This window comes from Culex pipiens, chromosome 2, assembly GCF_016801865.2.
Source record: "Culex pipiens pallens isolate TS chromosome 2, TS_CPP_V2, whole genome shotgun sequence".
Taxonomy (NCBI): domain Eukaryota; kingdom Metazoa; phylum Arthropoda; class Insecta; order Diptera; family Culicidae; genus Culex; species Culex pipiens.
Window position 1 is genome coordinate 107,497,935 of NC_068938.1, and position 18,528 is coordinate 107,516,462.

At 41.5% G+C, this 18,528-nt stretch overlaps 2 protein-coding genes across 2 annotated transcripts; both read left to right on the forward strand.

Moving 5' to 3' along the window:
• Nucleotides 1–3,554: 3,554 nt before the first annotated feature.
• LOC120414756 (thioester-containing protein 1 allele S3-like) lies at nucleotides 3,555–8,467 on the forward strand. The gene is made up of 10 exons (XM_052708079.1): nucleotides 3,555–3,683; nucleotides 3,748–3,943; nucleotides 4,000–4,660; nucleotides 4,714–5,357; nucleotides 5,423–5,638; nucleotides 5,700–5,742; nucleotides 5,887–5,995; nucleotides 6,050–8,097; nucleotides 8,157–8,223; nucleotides 8,382–8,467. The coding sequence occupies exons 1-9, from the start codon at nucleotides 3,616–3,618 to the stop codon at nucleotides 8,189–8,191; spliced, it is 4,020 nt and encodes a 1,339-aa protein (XP_052564039.1). The 5' UTR covers nucleotides 3,555–3,615; the 3' UTR covers nucleotides 8,192–8,223; nucleotides 8,382–8,467.
• Nucleotides 8,468–12,644: 4,177 nt separating this feature from the next.
• LOC120414774 (thioester-containing protein 1 allele S3-like) lies at nucleotides 12,645–17,123 on the forward strand. The gene is made up of 7 exons (XM_039576088.2): nucleotides 12,645–12,731; nucleotides 12,790–12,982; nucleotides 13,037–14,338; nucleotides 14,392–14,735; nucleotides 14,795–16,652; nucleotides 16,715–16,871; nucleotides 16,935–17,123. The coding sequence occupies exons 1-7, from the start codon at nucleotides 12,670–12,672 to the stop codon at nucleotides 16,991–16,993; spliced, it is 3,975 nt and encodes a 1,324-aa protein (XP_039432022.1). The 5' UTR covers nucleotides 12,645–12,669; the 3' UTR covers nucleotides 16,994–17,123.
• Nucleotides 17,124–18,528: the final 1,405 nt, after the last annotated feature.

An 18,528-nucleotide genomic window follows, 5' to 3' on the forward strand; every position in this document is an offset into this window, starting at 1 on the left:
GCGCCCTCCCAACAAGCCTGCAGTTCAACAAAAGGGAGGAATGTTAGTCCGATAGTTGAAGTTGCAGATTCATCAAGCACATAGTTTTTCTCTATATACTTGTTGATACCGCTTGAGACCGTTGAATCCACAGCATCTCCTTCAAGCATCACGTGATTAATATTTTTTTGGGTTGGTAGGATAAGGTATTGGCTTTTCGATGCCTCCCGAGCTACGACGCTATGGGGAGGACTTTCATAACAGACCCGTCGGCGAGCCTTCCGAGCAACGATGCTATGGGAAGGTCTTTCTGGTTAACACACAAAATCACTCACACACAGTTATTTTGCTCCACTATTAACTCAACGATCCAAATTGTCAGTGCGTCTTTCGTTCATTATATAGAAATGGCAAAAAAATAAAACCTTATTCGAAAAATTTAAACACAATCCACCCGACGCCGTGCCTTCCGATCAACGATGATATAGGAAGGGCTTTGAAAATCACAAAAGAAATCACTTTTCACTCCGAATTTTTTTTTTCGACCACGCGCTACCTTTGTCAATTATGCACTGATGACGCTTCATTTTCAGAGGGTAATCTTCTCCGAAACAAAAGGCACACACAAAAAAAATTACTTTTCACTCCGAATATTTTTTATGACCACGCGCTCCCTTTGACAATTATGCACTCACTAAGATTATTTGAAAACTTATGATTACAAAACAACTGAGCTACTGTAAAAAAAAAAATAGCATTCAGATGTTAAAACCATGGCTTTCAAATTCAAAGTCAATCTCCTGATTTTTTTTATTTCAGATTCTTTTTTGTTTTTTTTTCATATTTTTTATTTTAAAAACTAAAAAGGCATAGTTTGCACTTGGGTGGTGCAAAATCTGGTACCGGAGCTATAAATTTACAGTATGTAAAAAAAAGTATTTGCACCCCTTGGGCACTATGCACATTTTGTGATGAATCATGCAAACAATTAAAAGTTTGACAGAAACCTAGTACTACGTTTTGTTCGGAAACTCAGGGCGATCATTTTCCTACAAAAAGCTCATGAAAAGATGATTCCTATAAAAAGTGCTATAACAAATACTATTACAAAAATCAAAAAAGGTGCAAAAAAAATTGTACACCTTTCGAAAAATTAACATAAATAAAGTTATTTGTTGACAAATCACCATAAATCCAATCTCCCAACTCCATATAAGTATCCTTGACTGATTAAAAAAAATAATTTGGATTGCATATAGGTAATTCCAACTCACACGAAATCGGGAAAAGTTGCCCCGACCCCTCTTCGATTTGCGTGAAACTTTGTCCTAAGGGGTAACTTTTGTCCCTGATCACGAATCCGAGGTCCGTTTTTTGATATCTCGTGACGGAGGGGCGGTACGACCCCTTCCATTTTTGAACATGCGAAAAAAGAGGTGTTTTTCAATAATTTGCAGCCTAAAACGGTGATGAGATAGACATTTGGTGTCAGAGGGACTTTTATGTAAAATTAGACGCCCGATTTGATGGCGTACTCAGAATTCCTAAAAAACGTATTTTTCATCGAAAAAGACACCAAAAAAGTTTTAAAAATTCTCCCATTTTCCGTTACTCGACTGTAAAAACTTTTGGAACATGTAATTTTATGGGAAATTAAATGTACTTTTCGAATCTCATTTAGTACAATTTTTTTCATTTTAAAATTTTGTGTTTTTTCTAACTTTGCAGGGTTATTTTTTAGAGTGTAACAATGTTCTACAAAGTTGTAGAGCAGACAATTACAAAAATTTTGATATACAGACATAAGGGGTTTGTTTATAAACATCACGAGTTATCGCGATTTCACGAAAAATATATGGACAAATGACCGCTACCGCACGGTTCAATAAGTTGAAGGTCTTGAATTCGAGTCTCGGTACCGGTACTTTTTTTGAAAGATGAACTTTTTTGGAAAATGAACCCATGAGTATAGTACTCTCGGTAATTTCGGGATTTATTCTATAGAGGCTTGGGTATCAAAAGATCGGAAATTTTATGCGGATTGAACAACTTTTTATTTGCCAACCGAAAAGGACCGAAAAGCGTATGAAAAAATCTCTTTGTTCGATTTTCAATGTCCAAGAAGAAAAAACTGCAAATTATCTCCCTGATTTTTTTATTTTTTTTGGGAATGTTTCATTTTTTTTTTTTTGAATTATTGTTTTCAAAAATCATAACATTGAGAAAACAATTAAAAGAAAGTTTTCTAAGTGTCGTTTATTTAGCTCTAATTTTTCAGTCGTCGCTATCTTGGAAATTATTGGTTTAATTATAAATTTCAAAAATTAAATTTCGGTGGAATTTTTTCATAAGTTTGATTTTGTTTTACTTTGAAATCACGCATTAAATCTGAAAACGGCCAAACTCTGATAAATCATCAGTTTGCTATTTTTCTAATCTAATCTAATCTAATCAGACCCTAGCGCAGCCAATCTTTCGAAGGGATCCTGGAGAGTGCCTTAGGTTAGATGACGCCTAGCACTCTTCTTGTCATTTATTAACATTTGTAGTGCGCCATTGCATCGGAATGCATTGAAACATCACAAGCGTTAAAGCGGCCAGGCCTACTGCGTAAAGCCGTATCGCAGAGATGACTCGTAATTGGGTTGAGTTTGAGCACTGAGTGTTCGAACAACAACACAATTCTGAATCGACAGGGGAGGAAAAAGCGTGGGGACACACCACCATACGCTCCGTGATTTGGTTGTATTCGTTGGGAGCACCATGCTAAGATGGTTTGGTACTCCGGGACCGCCTGGGATGGGACATTGTATTTCCACGAATGCCCTGGACACTATTTGCCGTGGTTATAGCGCCACAACTCGCTCTCTGTAACGGTATTCCTAATTCCAGTCCAAGCTTACCAAGTCGTCATGGCTTAGTGGTTAGCATTTTTGCTTACCAACCCAAAGGACGGGGGATCGAACCTCGCCTCGAGCGACTTTGATTTTTCGTTCATATTCATAATTTCAACTTTCTCGTTGGGAGCAGATGGGTTTCGAACCCAGAACCATTCGCTTACAAAGCAAACACCGTAACCAGTCAGCCACGGCCGCTCCTTTCATCAGTTTGCTATTTTTTAAATCAAAAAAGCGTTTTTTTTTTGTCCAGGTTTTCCTTTGGTAAATGACCCTGTTAACATTTTTAAACTTACAGGTTTTATCAGGGTTCTGAAAACCCTCATGCAACCTAAATAGGCTTTTATGGCCTAAAATGTTACTAGGGGGAGTGAAGATTTTCATCAAATGACAAAATTCGAAAATATACAAAACAATACTTAAAATTGGCTCTGAAGCTCTGCAAAAAAAGAAAGGAAAGTAATGATTGGAAGAAGATAACTATGTTTGTTTTGCATCCATTGAGTCCATTCACTATCTCTGCTGGGGAATCCCCCATCATACTCCAGGGAATTCCTCACAGCGATTCGTTCACCGTCTTCAACAAACCATCACGCAGGGTCGTCTCAAGCAATGATCGTCTCACTACGATCAACCACTCACGTCCCAAGTACCTCTCTGAGCTAGCGATGCTGTACACATCTTTGTTCTTTCCGCGATCGCAACCTCGCAGTCTCGATCGTTCAACGCGACGGACAAGATGAACCGGTACCTTGCGGTGTTCTGCGCGTTCTTATCAGTTGTTGCGCCTGGAATTGCTAACGCTGGGTAAGTTTTGAACTGCGAAGGGTACTGTGGCGGGATTGGTTCAGAATTTGATCTTTCGATTTAGGAATTATCTGATTTATGCACCGAATTACATTCGGATCAATGAACGCTACCAGTTAGCGATATCGACGTTCAACGTTTCGGATCATTTTGAGCTGAACGTAGCTATCGTAGGATTCAACGAGAAGGATGAAGAAATCAAAGTTGATAGATTAGTTCGGATGAGAATGCGCGATGAAACGCGCATTGTTGAGTTGGATGTAAGTGATCGTGTTTGTTCTACATTGTGACGAAAAGTAACTCTTCTTTCTTGTAGCATTCTAGCATACAGTCAGAATCGTACACTTTAAAACTCGAGTCGAAGACTGCTCCTGAAATCAACCGGGAGATACCTCTGACACTCGTAACGAAAACTCATGCTGTTTTGATCCAAACAGATCAACCGATCTACAAACCAGGCAATACAGTCAAGTTCCGAATTTTTGTACTAGATCAAACCACCAAGCCGATATCCGACCTTGATACCATCAGCGTAGAGCTTAAAAATCCTGATGACTTCGTCATCAAGAAATGGCCTTCGGCGAAGCTACGCAACGGGATCTTCCAGTCCCAGCTGGAGATCGCAAACCAGCCAAATCTTGGCAACTGGTCTATAACAGCGATCGTACGAGGAGAGGAACATACTAGGAAGTTCATGGTTGACGAGTACAAGCTACCCCAGCACGAGATCAGGATCAGTAGTCCCGAGGTGTCAACGCTAGACGACGAAATGATGACCGTTGACGTCGAAGCTTGGTACACATTTGGTAAGCCGATCAAGGGAGAGATCACGGTAACAGCGGGAAACGTACAGAAGGTTGTTACAAAGTTCAATGGACGTCTGAGAAGTACGTTCAGAATTCAAGATGTTGTTAATAGCGTTGATAGTGACAGTACAGTGACAGAAGTCGATGTCAGTCTTCGGGAGCTGCATACAAGTAAAATTTGAATACCTCAACCGTTGATCTTCACTAACCTTGGATTCTTACAGAAAAGATCTTTACCGCGTCTGACACCATCCAGATCTTCCGGAAACCTCACAAGGTCATTCTGAAGCAGTCGTCCAAGCAGTTCGTCCCAGGTCATCCGTACCGATGCTGGCTTCGATTCACGGATCCAATCGGAGGACCACCCAAGAAACTTCCCCGGCAAGTAACGCTAAACGTCTCGTACGAAGGAAACGGTAAACTTCCCATGATCAAAGAGCTGCATCTCACTCCGAACGGTGATGGGATCGTGCCGTTGGTCCTGTCAATCCCTGAAAAAGCTACCCATGCCGGGCTGATCGTCCGCGGCGAAGGTATCGACGAGCAGTTTTTCCTGCACTCTGGACCACTTCATGCTCCTGGGTTCTTCCAAGCTTCCCTGCTAACGGATAAGCCGGCGATCGGTTATCCAGTGTCAGTGCAAGTTCAGTCCTCGAACGCGCTGGACTTTGTGGTCTACCAAGTGGTTGTTCAGAAGCGAATCCTTCAGGTGAAGAGAATCGACGCCAGTGGTGACAAAACGGTGACGTTCAACGTCGAGGTGACACCGGAGATGATCCCAACGTCCAAAATAACCGTTTTCAGCGTTCGAGAAGGCAAGATTATGAGTGATTCTGTGGACGTTGAAGTGGATCAGCTGAAGAATTCGGTAGTTTCGTAAATCTGTTGCTACATTTGTCAACAATATAATAATAGATTTAAAATTAAATTCAGCTCAAAATGGTCGCCTCCGATCATCATGCGCCAGGAGAGAAGTTCCGGTTGCACGTCGAAACGATGCCCAATTCAACGGTAGGGATACTGGCGATTGACCAGAGTGCATTGTTGCTGGAGAGCGGGAATCAAATTACCATTAAAGCGATATTCGATGAACTTTTGGGGCAAACGGGCGGAGAAGAGGAGGAGGAGGTCGGTGGAGAGGATTTTGAAGTATGGATCTCATGAATTGTTTTAAAATATCATTGTTAATTGTGTACATCTATTATTCCAGGCTGAAGATTTAACAGTAATCACTAATCTAGTTCAACCCATTGGTATGTGTGTTTATGACAACATGCTCTCCAAGCGAAAATCAGTTTTTGAGCTGGTCCAAAGTTGTTTCTTACAAAAATAGAACAAGTTCAGAATTTGTCTACTGTCGGATCTCTGTATTCAATGATTCTTTTATAAATTTCTAGCCCTTCGTGCCCGCTTCGGTAACTATGACGGAGTTGAGGAAGATGAATACATCAAACCGCGCAAAGTTTTCGCCCAGTCTTGGCTCTGGAACAAGTTGGTCAACTCAGGGTACGACATTTCATAACCCTGTACCATAAAAATTTAAGTTAACTTTCCTTTTAGTCCCGAAGGTCACCTGACAATCACGGAAACCATCCCGGACACCATCACCAACTGGCAGATTTCGGCGTTTTCCCTCAACCCTGTCCACGGCCTCGGAGTCCTCGAAACTCCCCTCACTCTACACGTGACCAAACCCTTCTTCGTGATGCTCAACCTCCCGTACTCGATCAAAAAGAGCGAAATCGCCACCGTCGAGGTCAGCGTGTTTAACTACCTGGACGAGCTGATGTACGTGGGAATTACGCTCAAAAACCACCGGCAGGAGTTTGAGTTTGTGGGCAACAGTGAAGGACGCACGGATGCCAGCTACCAGACTAAGAATCTGGTTCTGACGCCGCAATCGGCCAAGAGTGTCAAGTTCTTGGTGAAAGCTAAGAAGATGGGTGATATTATGATCAAGGTTGTGGCGGAGTCCGAGACGGCTTCGGACTCTGTCGAGCGGTTTTTGAGGGTGATGCCGGAGAGTTTGCCGTACAACAAGAAGGAATCTCGGTACATTCAGTTGAAGGATTCTGATGAAGAAAATCGTATGAGCATCGACCTGGAGATGCCGAAGTACTTGGACGCTGGATCGGAAAACATAAGCCTTACGGTGTATAGCGATTTGTTGGGGAGTGCAGCGGATGATCTGCAGAACTTGATCAGGATGCCTTCGGGCAGTGGCGAACAGAACGTTCTGAAAATGGTTCCCAACGTGGTACTGCTGGATTACATAACTGAGACGAAGGCGTTTGATAGTAGGGTGAAAGCGCGAACTGTACGTTTCTTGGAGTTGGGTTATCAGAATCAACTTAAATTCAGACGCGAAGATGGTTCGTTCAACGTTATGGGCAAAGAAGATCCTCAAGGTAGCGTTTTCATAACTGCTTTGGTTGTGAAAACTTTGAAGCAAGCATCCAAATTCATAACGATTGATGACTCAGTCCTCGAGCAGGCTTACGATTGGCTCAAGAACAAGCAGAACCTAGACGGAAGCTTCAACGAAGGTGGTGATCTAACCAACCGTGAACTGCAGAAGAATCACAGTGATGAAGATACACTAACGGCGTTTGTAATGATCGCCTTCTTAGAAGACGGATCTATCACTAATAAGTACAAGTCAGTTGTCAAAAAGGGAACCGACTTTTTAGCGGCAAAGGACCTGCACTTGCAATCAACCTACACACTTTCGTTGATAGCATACACCTTGCAGTTGGCCAACCATCCCAGCAAAAAATCAGCATTTGACGAACTCTTACTCAACTCAAAGTCCAGCAAGAGCCCACAAGCTCGTTGGTGGGATGCCGGATCAAACAGTCTGGAAGCGACCTCCTACTTCTTGCTTACCACTCTCCTCCTAGGCAACTATGTAGACTCGCAACCAATCGTATATTGGTTGACCAAAAACCAATACTACTACAGTGGAACCCTGGAAAACACTCAAACCACCTTCGTCAGCCTCCAAGCGTTAGCAGAGTACGCCAAACGGGTGTCCACACTTCGCAACAACTACTACGTCACCCTCACCTGTTACGATCGCCGAAAGCTCAAACTTCCCCAAAACTACGCAATTCAAATCAACCCGCAAAACTCCAAAGCCCCGCTAACGCTAACGCTCCCATCCGAAACGCGATCCCTAGACCTAACACTCTCCGGCAACGGCAACGGAATGTTCACCATCAACTACCACTACCTGTCCAACATTCTCCGGCTAAATCCCCGCTTCACAGTCAAAGTAAAAAGCCTCAACACCACCACCGACGAGTACATGGACCTGCGGGTTTGCGCAAAGTTCAGGCCCCGCGAAGCGTACGAAAAGGCCGCGCTAACGCTCATGGAGATCACCTTCCCCAGCGGGTACATTGCGTTCGACGAGACGGTCCAGGAGCTGGAATCGTCCGACGTGGTGAAGAAGGTGGCGACCAAGCACGACGAAACGACGCTTGTGCTGTACTTTGACACGATTCCGGAGCACCGGTTCCAGTGCGTTGACGTGACCGGCTTTCAGCAGAGCGAGGTGCTGCAGCAGGCGCCGGGGACGGTGCGGGTGTACGACTTTTACGATACGAGTGAGTTGAATTTCGTTATTTCGATAGACACACTTTTTTACTGTTTGTTTTTTTTACAGCTTTGGTTGCAATACAATATTTCGACGGAAAGTGATTTCAAGATTCAAATTAAACAAAACTCAAAGAAGATATCTGGAGTTTTTTTTGAAAAGGTCCAATAAACCAAATTTCCAGTTTTTGCTTTTTGGGTGTTTTTAGAACCGCCTTGAGTCAGGGGTATTGAAAAACACCAAAAAAGCAAAAACTGAAAATTTGGTTTATTGGTCCTTTTAAAAAAAAACTCCAGATATATTCAGTGATTTCAGTGGAAGCAATTGACGAATAAAATTATAATACGAAACGTCAAATTGTAACATTCATTAAAAGCTAATCTTATTCACTCAGAATCCGAAAAGATTGCCGAAATGGTATAGCTACAACATGCTTTTGCGGTATGGACAATTGTCCATACAAAAAAAAAACTTTTTTGTGTCCACGTGGTTTATGGATGGTTCCCTATCGAGAAATTAAAAGTGAGAGTGTTGCTACTCCGTTACTGACCAGGACCTCCAGAAGTTACATCCACGAGCCGTGGAAGATAAGTGAGAGCTATCTTTCCTCGCTTCGCAACTTCTCAAAGGCCCCTATCATGCTGATCAATACCGGCGCCGGCCACGACCAGTGGAAGGGTCACGGGGAAGTGGATGGGAATGTTAGTCCGATACTTGAGTGATAGAGACCGCCCAATCGACTGCATCTCCGACAAAGTATCACATGAGTTTTGAGGGGGTTAGTAGATGGGTATGAGGTCAGGATTCACGAGTGGCAGTGATGTGACCATGAGCATTTTGTTTATCGGTTGAAAATTTTAAATCTTAGACAGCCGGCTGCGAAAAGATAGATAATTGATTATTTAAAATGTTTTTTTTTTTTATCGAATGCGTGCCAGCCGAGCAGGAGTGCTATAGGCTGGATTTATCAGTATTTTTTTACTGTTTTTACAATTTAGATAACGCGAGCAAATTTCAAAAATAGTAAATAAATGACGCTAAAATCGAAAGTTTGATGAGTTTATACTAAAACTGCCAGTTAGAATAAATTTTTACGATCATTTACGACGAAAATTATCGCGAAAAAACAGAACTGCGCGTACCCAGAAGCACTGCCACGGTGCTCAAAATACCGTTATTATGAAAAAAAAATATGCACTCCGAGATTTTGGGGTCTATCGATTCCTTACACCATAGCGCATCTCTGTGCAAAAAATAAAAACATTCGCTGATGTAATTTTCGAGATACAGCCCTTTTAAGATGTTACATCCGATTTTTAATAAGAAACCCAAAACAATCAATACAATTTCAGCACTTTAAAGAATATGCATTTCGAGATTAAGGTGTTTTTTGCTTCATATGACTGTCAAGTATCTCTGGGCCAAGTTTCAGAAGGTTTACTGATGTAGTTCTCAAGATACAGCCATTTTAAAATGTTATTTCCGATTTTTTTAAAGAAAATCCATAAAATCAATACAATTTCAGCACTTTGAAGAATATGCATTTCGAGATAAAGGTGTTTTTTGCTTCATATGACTGTCAAGTATCTCTGGGCCAAGTTTCAGAAGGTTTGCTGATGTAGTTCTCGAGATACAGCCATTTTAAAATGTTATTTCCGATTTTTTCAAAGAAAATCCATGAAATCAATTTAATTTCAGCATTTTAAAGAATATGCATTTCGAGATAATGATGTTTTTTGCTTCATATGACTATCAAGTAACTCTGGGCCAAGTTTCAGAAGGTTTGCTGATGTATTATCTCGAAATGCATATTCTTTATAGTGCTGAAATTGTATTGATTTTATGGACTTTCTTTGAAAAAATCGGAAATAACATTTTAAAATGGCTGTATCTTGAGAACTACATCAGCAAACCTTCTGAAACTGGCCCAGAGGTACTTGACAGTCATTTGAAGCAAAAAACATCATTATCTAGAAATGCATATTCTTTAAAGTGCTGAAATTGTATTCATTTTATGGATTTTCTTTGAAAAAAACGGAAATAACATTTTAAAATGGCTGTATCTCGAGAACTACATCAGCAAACCTTCTGAAACTTGGCCCAGAGATACTTGACAGTCATATGAAGCAAAAAACACCTTTATCTCGAAATGCATTTTCTTTAAAGTGCTGAAATTGTATTGATTTGATGGATTTTCTTTGAAAAAATCGGAAATAACATTTTAAAATGGCTGTATCTCGAGAACTACATCAGCAAACCTTCTGAAACTTGGCCCAGAGATACTTGACAGTCATATGAAGCAAAAAACACCTTTATCTCGAAATGCATATTCTTTAAAGTGCTGAAATTGTATTGATTGTTTTGGTTTTCTTATTAAAAATCGGATGTAACATCTTAAAAGGGCTGTATCTCGAGAACTACATCAGCAAACCTTCTGAAACTTGGCCCAGAGATACTTGACAGTCATATGAAGCAAAAAACACCTTTATCTCGAAATGCATATTCTTTAAAGTGCTGAAATTGTATTGATTGTTTTGGTTTTCTTATTAAAAATCGGATGTAACATCTTAAAAGGGCTGTATCTCGAAAACTACATCAGCGAATGTTTTTATTTTTTGCACAGAGATGCACTATGGTGTAAGGAATCGATAGACCCCAAAATCTCGGAGTGCATTTTTTTTTTCATAATAACGGTATTTTGAGCACCGTGACTGCTCTAATGATCAGAGTGTGTGCGGGTAACATGGAACAAACTTTTCGAAGTACAATGGTGTTGAAAATGCATTGAAAAAGGAACCCTACATGAATTATCACTTTGCTGATGCATAAAAAAAACTTTTTTTGTCAATTAGAGCCATTTTTTTTTCAATAATATCCTCTTCTTTATATGCAAAATAACTATGCAGAAATAATTAAATTACCATAAATCAATAAATTAAATTTCCTAATTCCAAAAATACTTAAATAACTTAATTTCTTAATTCTTAAATGTCTATACTTTAAAATTTCTAAATCTCAAAATTTCTATATTTGTAAAACCCTAAGTTCCTAAATCCATTAATTTCTAAATTGCTAAATTCCCAGATCCCTAACTCTTAAATTATTAACTTTATTTACTTCTGAAATCGTTTAATTTTGAATTAAAAATGCCGCCAGAAAATCAGACATTGTTGGTATCGAGGTTTGGGTCATAGTTTTGGTTTAAAACAAACTGCTTGATTTTTGAAATTAGAATTGTTTTTTTTTTTATTATGATAAATTGATTTTTTTAATAATAATTTAACAGATTTTTTTTCAATTGAAGCATTATTAAATATTTGACTTTTTCAGGTTCTAAACTTTCCAAATTTTCCAATTCGATTTTTTTAATAATTTTGTTATTTTCAATTTTATGTATGCTTGTATGTTTGTATGTTTGGAGCAGCTGTAGCTGAATGGTTACGGTGTATCCTAGGGTTCTACCTCTCCTACTAACATTGAGTCCAAAACCTCCCTACAAACATCTATACCACTAAGGTGACGTAGGGGTCCTTGCGCACTTTAGATAGGTGTTTACTAACGATCCTTCCCATCCCTGAGGATAGCTTGGACCCGGTCAGGACCCCCTAATGCCCTGGGTAGTATTACATACTCATCAAAAGATGAAGACATGATATCTTCCGTGTTGGATAGTTGTTCCGGATGAGGGTCTAATACAACCACACCAAACAGTGGGATAAGCGTTGTGGAACCTTCCGGTGGTGGGGCGTCCTCCAAATGCTAATGCTTATGCTAATGCTTGTATGTTTGTATTTTCTATTTTTTTTTATTTCTGATTTTATATTTTTTATAAAAAACTGAAACGACAAAGGGTATATTTCGCTTAAAAGAAGAATTTAAGTTAAAAAATCTTGCAAATTTCTTTAAATTTTGTTCCATAAATTTGTCTGCTTTGAATAAATATTAACTGAAACATTTGAGATTTTTTTACCTAACTTCACACCTCTCTTCTTGGGGTCCCATAAGTCACCCCCATCCAAAAATGATGATGTTTAATAATTACTTCAAAAAATATTCTAAATAAAAACAACAATTTGGGCTGAAGTGCAAAAGATTTGTAAAAAGGGTGGTTTTTGAAAACGGTTTGCCATGATATTTCTAAAAAGTATTTGAAAGATTTTTTAAACAAAAAATTACTCTATTAAAAGTTATAAGCACTTATGTGTTAATTATACACTTTTTTCAGCAAAAGACCTTTAATGTCTAAAATATATTGAAGATCTGACAACCCTATGAAACGAAATGAGTAGGTATATATTATGTGAAATATTTACTTTTTTATGGTTTTAAAAAAATACATATTTCAAATTAAAAAAATGTGTATTAAAAAATTTCACGATACGTTCTTTAGCTACAATCAAAAATTAATAAAAGACCACACAGATATTTTGAAAACGAAGTTTACCAACACTCCCGTTCAAAATTCAAAGTAAGAACTTCTGTGGGGTTTCCCTCCGAGAAACCACCGTCGACGAAATCACTGAGTCTTGCTACCAACTCAATCTCACTATCAGTCGAACTGGAGCCGCAAAGCTGCGCAGACATGAAGTGTATTGCAAAGCAAGTTTTGTTCATTGTGCTAACTTTAGACTTCTATGCATTTGGGTTTGTATCAGCTTACACAAATTGTTTATTTTTTTCTGATTGAAAATCGTTTCTTCAGGAGTTTCATTGCCCTTGTTCCAACTACAATTCGCGATCAATCAACGGTCCGCGTTGGGCTTGCCAACGTCGGTTCCGGAAGCTTCGAACGATTTTACGTCACTTTGGAGCGATCGGTCAAGTCTGATAACAGGAAAGATCTCAAAAGCAGCGTTTCCGTTGCACCGAACGAGGTCAAGAGCGCTCCTTTCAAGGTAAAATGAATCGAAAATTTTGATTAATTGTTGTTTAATAAGTGTGATTTTCAGATAGAGAAATTTGACAAAGGAACTTTTAAAATTAGCCTTCAACAATTAGAAGGGAAAAGAGTGTCAAGAACCACAAATCTACAGATCATTAAAAGATCAGCCGTAATTCAGATTCAAACGGACAAGCCGATCTACAAACCGGGAGACACGATCAAGTTTCGGATATTGGTCTTAAATCAAGAGTTGAAACCGGTGACAAAGCTCAAGAGTGTCAACGTGAAACTTACCGACAGCAAACGGAATCTCATCAGGGAATGGACCTACGGGAAGCTTGATAACGGAGTATTCCAGTCTCAGTTGGAGTTGGCAAATTTTGTACCGCTCGGTATGTGGAACTTGAAGGTCACTGCTAAAGATGGTGAGGTGAAGCAGAAGTCACTAAACGTTTCTGAGTATGTTTTGCCGAAGCACAACATTACAATTAAAAGTCCTAAGATCGTCACTTACAAGGATCAACACTTGGAGTTGATCGTAGATGCAATGTACACCTTTGGGAAGCCTATCAAGGGAAAGCTAACGTTAACCACGAAGCACTTGGTAATCAACACCAATATCGACGGTCGCTCCAAGACCGGTGTAGAACTGGACAAAGTTCTTCGTGGTCGCCCAACTAGCGATGTAACATGGCTTGACGTGGACGCCTTACTCCAGGAAGCCGGGTCAGATCACCAGTTCCGATCGAGCGAAAGAATTCCAATCTACAAAAGTCATCACAAGATCACCCTAAGGAAGTCATCGGATTACCTACTTTCCGATGTCCCCTACAAATGCTGGCTCATTCTGACCGATCCCTTCGGAAAACCTCTGGAGAATCCAGGTGTCCTTAAAATCAAGGCAACACGTGTGATCCGCTTCTGGGTTGACAAAAAGTACGAAATGAAGAAGACTCCCGATCGCTACGGCGTTGTGGACCTCGAGTTCGAGACTTCGTCGAGCACCGAAGGGCTCGAGGTGGAAGTTTCGTACAATGGAGAAATTACAAAGTTTTTGGTCGAAGCACACAGCGATGATCAGCGGTCATTCTTCCAAACCACGTCCCTCACCGAACGTCCAAAGCTCGGTCAACCCGCCCAAATCTTGGTGGTTAGCTCGTTCAAGATGTCCTTCTTGGCATACTACGTGATCGCAAGGGGAGAGATCGCATCCAGCGGGGTAGTTGAGGTGAAAGCAAGTCGAAGCGCTACCTTCACCGTTACGCCTAATGCAGTGATGACCTCTTCGAGCGTGGCGATCTTCACGATCAACAATGGCGATCTTATGCAGAGCATCGTGCATCTCAAAGTGAACGATCTGAACAACTTCGTAAGTATCGACCATTGCTGATTCGAATCAGAAATTGACAACCTTCTTTGCAGGTCAACGCAACCCTCTCCAAAAATGTTACAGAACCTCGCGAAAAACTGACCTTGAACGTCCAATCCAAACCAGGATCAATGATCGGACTTTTGGCGGTGGACGAAAGTGTTCTCCTGATGGAAAAGGGTAACGACATCACCAAGCGATCACTGAGTGAAGATCTACAACCTAGCAAGGATAGTGACGAGCTTGAGGATCTCGGCTTCACTGTGGTTACGGATGCTTGCGTGAAGGTGAATCTCATTTCCTCTCGATTTGGTGTGCTGGATGTGGAAATTGGTCCGGATTTTCACCGAAAGGAGTTTCCAGAGAGCTGGCTGTGGACCGATATGGCCGCGGTGAAGTATGTATCCAAATAAGAAGATGACTTAGGGTGATTCAATGACATTTCTCATTCCTCAGCACCTCTGGGCAGCTGGAGTTCAGCGCGATCGTCCCGGACACGATCACCGGCTGGTCAATCAGTGCGATCGCAGTTAGCCAAGAACACGGTCTTGGTCTTTTGGATCATCCAGTTTCGCTAGCAACGTTGAAGTCTTTCTTCATCACCGTCAACTTAGCTTACTCGATCCTGAAAACGGAGATCGCCGTTGTCGAGGTGTTCCTGTACAACTACTTAAAGATGTCGGTAGAAGCTACGGTAGAACTAGCTGTTGATACCATTGACTTCACGGTTGTAGACGAAAGGAACCAAACCGTTGAAGATCGAACAAAAAAAGTGTCTGTCGGTACTGACTCCGTGAAGAAGCTAACGTTCCTGCTAAAACCAAACAGATCCGGAAACCTCCCCTTGACCGTTTCTGCAAAATCCGCCAGCGAACGAGACTCCGTCCAGAAGATCCTCCGGGTGCGATCGGGAGGTATTCAGTACTACCGTAACGAGGCACGCTTCATCGAGGTCGACGGATCGACGCAAAACTTCAACGACATCCAGTTGGTGATTCCACGGCCGGCAACCCCAGGAACTGAAAACATTACCTTCTCGGTCGAGGGAATCCTGCTGGGCGCTGCTCTAACCAATTTAAACAAGCTGATCCGACTACCGACGGGTTGTGGCGAGCAGACCATGCTGAACTTGGTACCCAGCGTGCTGGCTCTGGAGTACATGACCGGAACGGGTACGCTACCGGACGCTAGTAAATCTCAAGCGTTGGATCTACTCCAGAAGGGCTACCAGAACATGCTCAAGTACAAGCTACGCGACGGATCGTTCAGCGTCTTTGGGCAGAGCGACGGTCGTGGAAGTGTGTTCTTGACGGCGTTCGTAGCGAAGACGTTCCGCTTGGCAGGCAAGCACATTACGGTGGATTCCGGGGTTGTCAAGACTGCGTACGACTGGTTAGCCAAGCAGCAGGAGACTTCCGGTAGATTCGCTGAGTTGGGCAAGATCTGGCACCAAGGGATTCAAGGTGGGCTGACCGGAGGAGTTCCGTTGACGGCGTACACGTTGGTAGCGTTTCTTGAACAAAAGAATCTTGTCCAACAGTACAAACCAGTGGTCGACAAGGGAGTGGCGTTCCTCGCAAGCAAAATCAACGAACTTAAGAAGCCTTACGAGTTGGCACTGGTGTCGTACGCGCTCCAACTGGCAAATCATCCTCAGAAGGGGCTCGCGCTCGACAAACTCCTCTTGGAAGGACACAGAAGCGATACCAACTCGTCTACGCGATGGTGGGACGACGGAACAACAAGCATCGAAACAACGGCGTACGCCCTGCTGACCTTCATGAACAGGGCTATGTACGTCGATGCCAAACCCATCATGAAGTGGCTCGTATCTCAACGCTACGACAAGGGAGGTTACGGTAACACCCAGAATACCTTCGTCGGACTTCAAGCCCTTGCAGATTACTCCAGGAAGCTGTCACCCTCGCAGAACAACTACGAAATCGTAATCTCCTCCTCCTCCGGACATCGGCAAACCCTTTCCGTAAACCCGCAGTCTTCACTGATCAGTCAGCGACTAACACTACCGTCCAGTACACGGAAGGTCAACGTCGCGATCACCGGAACGGGGACGGGAGTTTTCCAGGTGGCGTACCAGTTCAACGCACCACCGACCGACGCGGAACCAAGGTTCGAGATTGTCAAAACCCAGCAGGAAACGGACACGGCCGTCAATCTGAACATTTGTGCCCGGTACAAGCCGAGGAAGCAGGACGAGGTGACCAACATGGTGCTGATGGAGGTGCTCTTCCCAAGCGGGTACGTTGTAGCGGACGAGACGCTGAACCGCTTGAAGAGCAACAAGCTTGTTAGGGTGAGATCAGGAGAAGCCTAAATGATTTGCTCAAATGACCCTAAAATGGAATGTAATTTCAGAAAATCGAAACCAAACGGGATGAAACTCGGCTGGTGCTCTACTTCGACTCGCTACCGACGGAGAAAGCGAACTGCGTGGACGTTTCCGGACTGCGGAAGGCGATCGTGCTAGGGCGGATTGCCGGGTTGATCAAGGTGTACGATTACTATGAACCTGGTAAATGCAGTTGAGTTTTGGTTTTTGTTAACTTCTAATGTAATATTTTACTTATATTTACAGCACGAGAAGCAATGCAGTATTTCTTGGCGAAAGAAATGGAAGCTGGTAGAGAATTTTGAAGAAAATTGTGTGGTTGTTATCTACTACGAGGTCTTTTATTCGTGATTTTCCAAAATAAAGAAAAGGTGCGCAACATTTGCAAGATGAGAAATTTTCCTTATCTTGTTACGGAAACGTAAATTGTAAGATATCATCTCTATAACTTAGGGGAGAATGGGGAGACTTGATCCCCTTTTTTTGTATCGAACATCACTCTGTCAATTTCTCACAAAACTATGATCTTTTTGCATGAATTGAAAGCTTAAACATTCAAGTATGTTTGGCTGATAAGGGTATTTCATCAGATAAACTCCTCGAATCATGCGAAGCGTTTTAAAAAAATAGTTTAAACCGACATTTTCAAAATGTTGGGGGTAAATTGATCCCCCTTTCAACATTTTGAAGAAATCTTAAGCAAAATGTTTCTTATTCATCCAAACTTTTAATTTCCTATAAGTTACAGCAATTTCACATTGAACCTGTACGTTTGTGTTCAAAATATAACAAGTTTAGCATGCAAAATATTTAAAAACTTAAAATTTTCTTTTTTAGACCAAAATTGAGCATGTTTACAAAAGCTGGTAATTTTTGTTTACAAAACTTTTGAAAAATGGTTCAAACTGCAGTAAGTTATGTACAACTATACTAAAGGAAACTATGTACGAAAACCCAGCCCAATTATTTAATCTTGAGGCTGATTCCAGTGACTGTAAAAATGCAGGGATCAAGTCTCCCTAAACGCACTTTTTTAAACAATTGATAGTAAAAATAGTATGACGATAAATTTAACGTCAAATGCGTAAGGGTTTTGGAGTTGATATGTTTATCAAACAATACATGCATAAAAAATATTTTTTTGAATAATTTTTGAGTGTTTTCTATACTTATCAAACCAAAGAAAAAAGATCTCTTGGAAGTTTTTTGCAGCACTTCTTAGAAAAATGTGTTTAACTCAATCTAAAAAAAATCAAATTATTCGCTCTACAGCATTGCCTTGGCGTTCTCGATTGCGAGATTCCTACTCGAAACTAGGTGTTCAAAGGCTTGATTGTTGAGGCAATCGCAAACCTCATTTTACACCTAAGCTTCCATCCACCCCGGGATTCGAACTGACGACCTTTGGATTGTTAGTCCAACCGCCTAACAGCGACTCCACCGAGGCAGGACCCAGGGAGACGACTCCTACACCTGGACCGAGCTAACGACCTAACCTTTTAAGGTTAGTCCGGGGCCAACATTTACTTCCCGTCCGACGGAAGGCGTGATCAGACAAATCTCGTCTCGAAAAATGCCACCGGGACCGTCTGGGATCGAACCCAGGCCGACTGGGTGAGAGGCAATCGCGCTTACCCCTACACCACGGTTCCCGGCTTAACTCAATCTAACTATTTTCTAATTTTTTTCTTTGTTTTCTACAATGAGTTTTAGTCAATTTCGCACAACTTTCTAGAACAAAGCTAATTGTTTACCCACATGCTGACGAGATACAGGCTTGGGATCAAGTCTCCCCGAAGATCAAGTCTCCCCACTCTCCCCTACTTCAAATTTCATATCC

What these genes read in the sequence shown, in the direction of transcription:
- LOC120414756 (XM_052708079.1), top strand. Translation starts at nt 3,616, where the DNA reads ATGAACCGGTACCTTGCGGTGTTCTGCGCGTTCTTATCAGTTGTTGCG. An exon ending in CGCGCATTGTTGAGTTGGAT is followed by an intron (nt 3,944 to 3,999) that starts GTAAGTGATCGT and finishes TCTTTCTTGTAG; the next exon opens with CATTCTAGCATACAGTCAGA. An exon ending in TGGATCAGCTGAAGAATTCG is followed by an intron (nt 5,358 to 5,422) that starts GTAGTTTCGTAA and finishes AATTAAATTCAG; the next exon opens with CTCAAAATGGTCGCCTCCGA.
- LOC120414774 (XM_039576088.2), top strand. Translation starts at nt 12,670, where the DNA reads ATGAAGTGTATTGCAAAGCAAGTTTTGTTCATTGTGCTAACTTTAGAC. An exon ending in TTAGACTTCTATGCATTTGG is followed by an intron (nt 12,732 to 12,789) that starts GTTTGTATCAGC and finishes TCGTTTCTTCAG; the next exon opens with GAGTTTCATTGCCCTTGTTC. An exon ending in TGAACGATCTGAACAACTTC is followed by an intron (nt 14,339 to 14,391) that starts GTAAGTATCGAC and finishes CCTTCTTTGCAG; the next exon opens with GTCAACGCAACCCTCTCCAA.